A 10,256-nucleotide genomic window follows, 5' to 3' on the forward strand; every position below is an offset into this window, starting at 1 on the left:
AGGCTACATCTTATCCCATGATGCCTAGCGATAGCTACCCAGATCTCATTTGAAATAGCTAACTCCAGACGTAGCAAGAGAATAAACCAGTCCAAAACAAATAGGATGACTATACCTGCCATATTCTCTAAGTCAGTAAAGGAAAAACAAAAGAACACTCAGCCAGTGAAACAGGAACTTCTCTCGGTCCGCTAGGACAGGGGGATGGAGGGTGGGACGCAAGAAAGAAGGCGAAATGAAGACAACTAACATGGAACATTACGGTAGGTACATAACTTCTTTATGTTAAGTTGTCTATCTCGCCTTCGTTCTTGCTGGTTGGGACAGCGTCCCTAGCACCTAATATCCTGGGTGGCTCAGTGGAACAGACTCTTCAGAACAGTGGAACCAAAGTCAGCTCTGCTCCTGGAGACCATATCCAGCTTGTAATGAGAAAAAAAGGTATGAGGGTTCGCCCACGTGGCAGCTGCACAGATAGAATCCATGGGGAACCTAGACTGGAAGGCTACGGAGGTGGCCAAGGCCCTAGTAGAATGACCTTTCAGTTTGATAGGTAACTCTGTTCCTTAACTGATAAATGAAAGCAATAGTGTGAGACAACCATCTAGATAAGGTCACCTTGGAAACTGGTAGACCTTGTTTGCCTAAGGCATAAGAAAGGAATAACTGGTCAGACTTCCTTATTACTTTAGTTCTGTGCAAGAAAAAATGTAACTGTCTATGAACGTCCAATTGGTGTAATTTGTACTCTGCCTTGTTGGTGTGATTAGGAAAAAACACAGGAAGATCTATAGATTGGTTTAAATTGCTTTCTGAGCAGACTTTAGGGAGAAACGAAGGATTAGTCCTCAGGGCAACCCTGTCCTTATGAAAAACCAAGTAGAGGATGAACACATAGAGCCTGCAGTTTGGAGACACGTCTGGCTGAAGTAATAGCTACCAGAGAGAGTGTCTTCCAGGATAGAAACGTAATGGAGCAGGACGCTGTTGGTTCAAAAGGAGGCTGAATTAAGGAAGTTAGGACTAAATTAAGGTCCCAAGGAGGAGGGGGATCTCTCACTGGAGGCCTAAGAAGAGTTGTCCCTCTCAAAAAAGCTTTACAGAGCTTATGAGACAATGTCAGAATTTGACAAACCAACATGAAAGTTAGAAATGGCCATTAATTGTACCCTGATCATAGCGGAAGCGGACCTGGAATGAAAAAGTTGTGCTAAGAATTCCAGAATTTTGTGGACTGGGGCTGAAAAGGGATCCACATTCCTAGCCTCTGCCCAACAAGAAAAACGTTTCCATTTGCTAGCATAAGTTTTCCTGGTTGTAGACTTGTGAGAGGAGATGATAATCTCACGCACTGCTGGGGAAACGCTGGAAAGCCTGGCTAAGGTTGGAAGTGGAGCAACCAAGCTTGTCAGCTGGAGAGCTGGAGAGTTTGGAGGTATTACTGCAACCTGCCTGACTGATGAATCAGGAGATCTGGAATTGGGTCCAGAGTCCATGGTTGATCGAGAAGGTAGGGGTATAGGAATGGGAACCATACCTGTCGAGGCCACTAGGGGGCAATGAGGATCATTTTACAACCCAACGATTTTGCTTTCTGTACGAGTTTCGGTATCATGGGAAACAGAGGAAAAGCATAAAGAAGTCCCTGAGGCCAATCGTGAACTAGAGCGTCTCTGGGTATGTGACCTGGAAGCGGAAGAAGGGAGAAGTAGTTGCTGCATTTGCTGTTGAAGGGGGTGGCAAAAAGATTGCAGCAAGGCTGTCCCCATTTGCGGAAGATAAGATCTGCAACTTCCTGATTCAGAGATCACTCGTGAAGCATGAGGATAGCTCTGCTGAGCCTGTCCGCTATGACGTTGGATCTCCCAGGGATGTGCGTCGCAATCAGAAAAGTCAGAAATCGCCCACTGTCACAGTCAGAGTGCTTCTCGACACGGGGTAGGATCTGGTTCCACCCCGCTTGTTGATGTACCACACCACTGACATGTCTGTTTAAATTGTAATGGTCCCAGAAGGAAGAGAGTCTTGAAGGGCTTGCAATGCCAGGAGCACGGCTCATTTCCAGGACGTTTATGTGTAGATGGTACTCGTGAGGTTGCCAAGTGCCTTGGACTGTCCTGCCCAGATAATGCCCCCCCACCCTATCAGTGAGGCGTCTGTTGTCACTGTGGCTACTGGAGAGGGTTGTATGAAAGGTCTGCCCTGAGTAACTAGTGGGGAGACCATCCACCAAGAAAGATGTCTTTTGCATGCATCCGTGATCAGGATCATGTGAGTCATGGGTAGCTCTTGGAAGGACCACTGTGAACTTAAGTCACTGAAGAATCCTCATATGAAAACGTGCTAGTGGGATCAGAAGAATGACTGCTGCCATGGAACCCAGAGTTTGAAGGACAAACCTGACTTGGATCCTTTTGTTCTGCATTAGAATCTGTACTTGCTGGCGAATTGTGGACACCCTTTCTGGCGGTAGCCTTGCGAACATGTTCCTTGTGTCTAAGTGTGCTCCTATGTAAGTGATAGACTGATAGGGTAACAAGGCAGATTTTTCAAAATTAATTCTAATGCCTAGCTGGGAGCAGATTGTGATTGTGTAGTCCCTGGCTTTCAGGACTTGATGCCTGGTGGTAGCAGTGAGGAGCCCGTCTAGATATGGAAACACCTGGAATCCTTGACATCTCAGGTGAGCCGTGACAACTGCCATACATTCGGTGAACACCCTGGGGGGCTGTGGTGAGACCAAAGCGCAGAGCTCTGAACTGATGACTGGCTCCCAGCCGGAAGTGAAGATATTTCCGGGAGCGCCTGTCCATCTTGATATGGTAGTACGCGTCCTGAAAATCTATTGAGCACATCCAATTGTCCTGACTCAGAAAGGGTAGAATGGACTGTAGCTTGACCATCCGAAACTTTGTTCAGACCTGTTTAGTCTGCTGAGGTCCAGAATCGGTCTCCAGTCCCCTGTCTTTTTTTGGTACCAAAAAGAACCTTGAGTAAGTTCCGAATCCGTGCTGGTCTGCTGGGACTTCCTGGATGACTTTTTTCCAAGCAGCTTTGAAATTTCTATTACTGCTTGGTCCTTCAGATTGGGTGGAACATCTGGAAGGGATTTCTTTGACAGTAAGGGAGGTTGATGGAAGGGAATTTTGTAACCTCCGGATGGACCGTACCCATCTGCCTTGAGTTAAATTTTGCCAGGCTTTTGGGTACAGTGAAAGTCTTCCCCCGACTGCCTTCAGAGGTGAGCAGCTGGGCAACCCTTCAGGGATGCTAAAAGGGCTTATCAGAGAAAGATTCTCAGTTGCCCTGGTTCTGCGGACCCCCTCTGCCACAAGGGCGGCGTCTGTTATTGTTTCCCCCTCTGCCTCTGGAGGAAAAAAATCGCTACATGTGTCAGGCAAGGCTCCCTGAGATTTTCGGAACCACATCTTGCCACTCTTCTGACCTTTGGGATAAGGTCTAAAGGGAGTGGAAAAACGGACTCCCACGGCAGACAGAGTCTTGCCTTCTTGCTCACACCTAGTCAAAGTGTCTTTCACCTGTGGTCCAAAAAGAAAGGAACCATCAAAGGGGGTGTTGGTGAAGGATGCTCGAAAGGGTTCAACAAAGTTACACAGCCGCATCCATGCATGCCTCCAAAGGGCCACACCCATACCTGCGGCTCTACTCGCCCCATCGGCTGCATAGGAAATGAGCCTCATGGAGGAGTTAACTATAGAATTAAGCGTCGCCAGCTGGGAAAGCTGCTTTAGCTTGAGCTCTCTCAGCTGATGGATCTTGAAGGGCATCTCAGAGCTTTTTAAGGAGATCCCTTTGAAGTCGGGTAAAGTGACATAAGTAGTTCAGTGACCTCATAGAGAAGGCCGCTAAAGCAAACATTCGCTTCCTGTATCTGTCCATTGTCCTAGTCTCCTTGTTAGGGGGATGGACAGACAGAGGCTTTCGCTAACTTTTTTGGTGGCTGCTGCTACTACCATGGCATCAACAGGAACACCCTTAGTATGGAATTGCTTATCCTGGGGTGCTGTAATGAATTTACCAGGTCTCCTCGGAGTTGGTTCCACTGTATCCGGAGCTGACCAAGCCTTCCGAGCCACCACTGCCATAAGTGGATCAAAAGGTGTAGACACCCAGCAGGTGGAAGGTCGGGAACCGAAGGCATCCAGAAATACAGACTCATCCACAGTAGGGGCTAGGGGATTCCAGTTCTCCCTCTGCTTAAGCATTTCTAGGATGTCCGAGAAGGAAACATCTTCAGAGGGGGATCTCGGGGACCCAGTCTGTATCAGAAGTGACAGACTCAGGGGAGTCAATGTGCTTCCTCTTACACTTGTTCTTCCGAAGGGGCTCCTTTGAGTGATCAGGAGAGGCCTCAGAAGAGTAGGAAACACACAATGGGGTTTCCTGGAGCATCGGTTCCCTACGCTGAGGGTCTGGAGGAGGAGCAGAGGTTGACAAAAGCACTACAGGGGATGGAGCCTGTGGGGCTGAAAGTGGAGCTGACTCAGTGGACAGCACACTCCGCATGACATCAAAGGCGCTCCTGCCATGATGCAGAGAAAGCTCCGGTTCCGAAGAAATAGGAATCTTCCTCTGCACCGAGGGGGACAGCTCCGAGGCCGATGTGGGAACCGATCTCACCTGCGCCAAAGCTCCGGGAGGGAGAATGGGGTCAGGACAAGGGTCCGATGCCACTCGCCCCCTTGGAGCCGACAGGGGACCCCCGGCGCCCAGATCCCTCGATGGAAGGTACCACCAAGGGAATCTGAGCCGACGTCGGAACCGAAGGAGATAGTTATCAGAGCAGACGGTTCCACTACTCGAACCCCAACAAACTCCGGCTCCGAACTCATTGGAGTCGGAGGAGGAACATCAAGAGAAGTGGACAGAGCCAATACCTGTCGAGGAGGGCTGGACAATTTAGCTAGTGCCTGCGACTTTAGCAACCTACTGAGCACTCTCTCCACATCATGATCAGACAGCCTAGAGGATTGAGAGGAGTGAGAGGATCAGTGACCATGCTCGCTCTGAAGTAAGGGAGACAGAGGAGCCGAATGCACCGACTCAAAGGAAAGGGACCTCAGCCTCTTGAGGCTCCGCAAAGGCTCCAAAGTCTCTGATGGAGCCGACGGGAAGACTGTCTTGTCAGTGCCAGCCGGAACCGACGTAGCAGATGAACCCTGAACCGAAGATGGCTCTGAACTTGGGGCAGACAACTTAGTGGATTTAGGGGATTTCACTGGCTGACAGCTCTTGGCCGGTGAATCCTGGGGTTTTAAAAGGCCCCTAAGAATGAGCTTATTCTTACGCTCCTGCGGGACTCCCGGACTAAAGGCATGGCAAATAGAACAAGAGTCTCGCAGGTGCACGGCTCCTAAACAATAGACGCAAGTGTGCCCATCTGTCAGAGACATTTTCTGACAGCATGAGTCACACTTCTTGAACCCAGAAACCTTGGATTCCTTTGACATCCTTTACAGTAAAAAGGAACCAATTATAGCAACAACAACAAGCAATATACAGTCTACAAAAAACACACCTAATACTATAAAGTTTTTTTTTTTTTTTTGAAAGAAAAAAGGAAAGCCTCTAATTTAAACGGCTAGCCTATAAGAAAAAAGACACAAGGAAAGCCTCTAACTTAAATGGGCTAACCACACAAGAAAAAGAGGGGGGGGGGGTGGTGGTGGGAAAAATTCTCTAAGTTAAACGAATTCTACAAAATGAGGGATACTGTAAGATAAACAGTTATCCATCACAGAAAGAAACTATCGCTAATAAAAAAACTAGAAAGGTTAAATTCTAGTGATAAAATACACAAAAAACTCTATACAAGCCTGAGCCAGAAAAACGACACCTCGCAGCTGAAGTGGCAAATGAGATCTGGGTAGCTATCGCTAGGCATCATGGGATAAGGGGTAGCCTCGCGCCAGTAAACAGCTCTCGAGCTATTGAAGATGGCCGAGTCAGTGCAGAGGATCGGCGCTGATCCCAACCAGCAAGAATGAAGGTGAGATAGACAACTTATCAATCGTTGCAGCTGTCAGTCACAAAAATAAATTAAGGGTTGGGTTGCTTCCGTAACTTAGGAAATGACAAATGAAACAATAACTATAGTAAGTTTAGATGCACAAAGAAGTTTTTACTAACTCATGTTTAAGACTACAGACAACCTAATCTTTCCATTTCATCTGTACGTGTATTGCACTAGGCAAACAGGACTTCTATGATTACCAGCTATACTTATCAAGACATTTATCAGTAACTATTGATAGCTGCATTTAACACTTTAAACACTGGCCAATTTTAAGTACATAGTTTCTCTTTTGTGCCTGGTCATTTAACATAGATATGCTTTTTTCCTCTTTCAATGCTACTGGCTCTCTAGTATGTGAAGGGTGGAGAGCATTATTTTATTTTATTTATTTTAAAGAAGCCGTTTTAAATCAACTTAGTTGAAGTGCTGCAGTTTCCTTAAAAGGTCTTAAAGTAACTAGATATTTTCCACTACTGCTGTGCATGTTGTGGCTGCACAAACGGGTATACAAATCTGCGCATGCATTATTCATTCTGCATGGATGCCAATTCCTGCAAAAGGTAAACGAGCTTCCTTTGACAGCAGCACTAAAGGAAAGGGCAACTCTGAATGCTCTAAGAGTTTGAGGTGGAACATCTGCTAGCGTTAAAGGCATCCCATGATTTCAAAAGTAGCCCAAGTGACCCTTGCACAGGGTGGATAATTCTGCTCCAGCTTGATGAAAACACATAAATAAGGGTATCAGCGGGCACCAGCACTACTAATTCTGCTGCAACTGGACTGGCATCTTGGACTTGAGCTCAAATTTTAGGATGCACCCAAATATGAGTGTTCCTGCCTGATCCATGGTCAAGAATTCTGTGGATTTCACAAACAGAACAATTGGAGTTAAGCAGAAAAGTTGTGCAGTTCAGCTATGGCAATGTCAGGTGCTTAGCAACTAAAACTCGCAGCTTAACAGCAGATAGAGCCAAACTACCACAAAGAAGTAGTATCTTAAGTTTCTCCCAAAAAAAAGTTAAATCATGTAACCACTCCAGGCCACATTTGGTGCCCTACCTACAGCCACAAAGCATCTGCTCCACAGGAATATGAAAGATTCAGATAGTGTTCCAAAGTCCTAGAACCTAAGCATCAGAACCCAGACAAGACACATTGGCAGAGTCTTAGATTTCAGGTTTATGGCTGCGAATAAAATGGCCGGGTGATTTTGTAAGAGGACTCCAAGACAGACCCTATTTTTTTTTATTTACATGTTTTGGTTCTGTGATTCAGCATAAAGAAGTTAAACCACCTCTGTGCTGCCTTGTTTACAAAGCATTAAAATGACACTTTTTATTATTTTTTTCCACCTAGAAATTGAATTCCTTGCATTCTACCTGGTAAATTTATCCCAGTCTATGTAAATTTTCTTTCAGTCACTAGGACTTGTGGAAGGCAAATGCATTTGCTGCTTACAGGACAGTTACCCATCAGCCCTGTATGGCTGCATTATACCATACTGTTTGCACCCAATTCATTGGGAATTAGAGGTTACAAAATACTGTGCATTGCAGCCAGAAAAAGTGAAATGTATCTTTGCTCAAATTTAAAACTGCCCTAGCATCCCCAGTCCTAATGGCGGATTTATACGCACATAAAAACTGTTTCTTAAACATCAATGGTAGCAGCGTATTATTACCATACAACAATTTCAACGTGATGTTTCGAACAAAGTTTCAGATCTAATAAAACATGCAGACACGATCTCCTTGCAGCACTAAAGGATAAACCAAGATTTAGTACCTCTCTCATTGCTCACTCATAAGCACAATCTATGAATTATTAAATCTTTGGAACATTTTGTTCAAAACATCACTCAGATTGTTTTATGGTAATTGTACTGTACTACCATCAACATTTAAGAAACCTAGTTTTTCTGTACCTGTAAATCTACCATTAGTGGAGGCATTTAAGTTGTATGAGGACGATATCTATGACTAAGTATGTGGGGATTTTACAATACGAACAGATTTCATTTCGAGACTATGTGAACTGGTTTCGCATGAGGATTAATAGATTCACCCAGCTGATGAGGGAGGAGGAACTGTCATGGGCACTGTGTGTTATTTGAATAGTATGTTTGCTATGCCGAATGATGGCCCAACAACTAAAAAGGTTGGACAGCCCTGGTCTAACCCATGCTGAAACAATTGAGAGTCAGTAGAAGATAAAATACACAATTTACAGTTGTCGGCAAACTAAGATAAGTATAGGTCAGGCGTGCTTGGCTGAAGGTCTGAGAAATAGATGCTAAACAGGACAGAAAGGAAAAGAGCAAAAGGCAGCGGAGACAGAAATGCACATTTTAAACTGAATTTAGAGTTCCAGAAAGCATCAAAATGGAATAAGTAAACCATAGTTAAATAAACAATGCAAAGAACTGGAAGAAGGCAATAAAATGGGAAAGACAAGAGGTCTCCAAGAACGGAGAAAATCGAATATAAATATATTCATGGTAAAAGATAATGATGGGAATGACATAATGAAGTAGAAGACATTAAGAAAATGTGGCAGAAACATGTAGAGAAACTATAGAAGGAGAACCTCATCATCATAGACAGTACAGTTGCATATTATTTGATCTAAAACCACACACACTCTGGAGAGTGAATTGAAATTGGCCCTTCGAAAGTCTTAATAGCAGCAGCGATGGAATTAGAACCTACAGTGTTGCTCATAAGTTGCTATCAAACTTGGAAATCACAGAGGCCAAAGGATTGTAAGAGGTCACTTTGTATTCTAATTTAAAAAAAAATATTAAAAAAAAAAAGAGTGCTCATGTTACTGAAAAGCTGCACTTGTTTTGCATGTAGCATGGCAATCCTTAATATCTGCAAGATAGACTCCAGCAATACATGACTGAAAACTTTCATGGGTACAAGTTGGTTTTAGAAGAGGTCGAGGCAGAGATGTAATTGTCAACATATGATGAATGAGAGAAAGCAAGACTGTACAACAAAAATATTTACTTTTGCTTTAACCAAAAAAAAATAGTCAGTGAACTGAGGAAATCAGTTAATTAAAAGTCACCTAAGCATCTGAACTGCTGACTGCAGAGTACTGGCATCAGCACATACCCCATGCATAAACTGGCTGTGTATCACTCCATAGGTACTTACTTCAGTCCAAAGTACATTAACAAATGGACAATGAAATGTTACTTTACTCTCAGTACAATGGATGTATTGCAGTGTATTGTTTTGCGTGCATAAGCAGAAGGTCTCTGTCAAACAGACTGTGCATAATTGTAAAATGTGGTTATGCACACACACAGTACGCGGTAAAAAAAAGTAGATTCAAACAGTAAGCTTGGTCTCCATGTGTGTTGCTTCTTCAAAATATACAATTAGCAAATGCAGGCTCACAGCAAAAGTAAAGAATCATGAAACTCTCTACACACCACCTCTTAAAACCATAACTGAGGAAGCATGAGAAACACTATCAATACTTAACTGTTGTTCATAAGGATGTTATGAAGTTTCTCAGTAGTGCTACACACAAGATACAAAAATAATTTTACTGCCAAGAAAGCATGTTAGCAATATTACCGGATTTTTCAGGAATGAACCCCATGTTATAGACAGTGAGAGGAGGACAGAATAATGTAAACATAAAAGTAAGCTTCTCTAAAATTTAGACATTAAACACCTGCAGCAAAACACATTACATCGTTACAAGCATATCAACTACACAAAAGGTCAAAACACAAATTAACACCAATCTCAAAATGAAACCAATCTCATTTTAGAATAGATATCAGAAATAAAAAGTGAGTCAGAGATTGGTGAAACAGCATCACTACCTTTAACCACACTATTATTGTTTCCAAAATGATCAAACTCACCTCCCAAAAGCTATCACCCAAGCTCTCTCCAGCCAACTCGTCATCATTTGATGTAGTCATCACAGCTTTGTCCTTGCAGCACAGAATTTTGACAACTTTTAGTGGAACTGGGAAAAAATAAATAAATTAATGTAAAAGAAATAAAGGACAGGCTCATAATATCAGTGTACTACATAAAGAAACAGATGCACATAATGAAGATACAAAGATGAGTCTCCAAGGTCATTCACTTTAAAACTAGTCAAATAGAGTTCTTTGTATCAAAGCAACCCACAAAACCCTTGTCCATCAAAATATAAATAAGCCTTCAAAGCTCTACCATTGGAGGATCTA

The 10,256-nt window shown here is 43.7% G+C and overlaps 1 protein-coding gene across 6 annotated transcripts in view; it reads right to left on the reverse strand.

Moving 5' to 3' along the window:
- PACSIN3 (protein kinase C and casein kinase substrate in neurons 3) overlaps positions 1–10,026 on the reverse strand; it is a 324,322-nt gene extending 314,296 nt beyond the window's left edge. For all 6 annotated transcript variants that reach the window (XM_044082695.1, XM_044082694.1, XM_044082693.1 and 3 more), the window contains exon 1: positions 9,924–10,026. In XM_044082695.1, coding sequence (XP_043938630.1) covers positions 9,924–9,983 — 60 coding nt within the window. In that variant the 5' untranslated portion in view covers positions 9,984–10,026. The remainder of the gene's footprint in view (positions 1–9,923) is intronic.
- Between the last annotated feature and the right edge of the window lie 230 nt (positions 10,027–10,256).

Source organism: Protopterus annectens, chromosome 9.part0 (genome assembly GCF_019279795.1).
Source record: "Protopterus annectens isolate FY-2018-M chromosome 9.part0, PAN1.0, whole genome shotgun sequence".
Classification (NCBI taxonomy): domain Eukaryota; kingdom Metazoa; phylum Chordata; order Ceratodontiformes; family Protopteridae; genus Protopterus; species Protopterus annectens.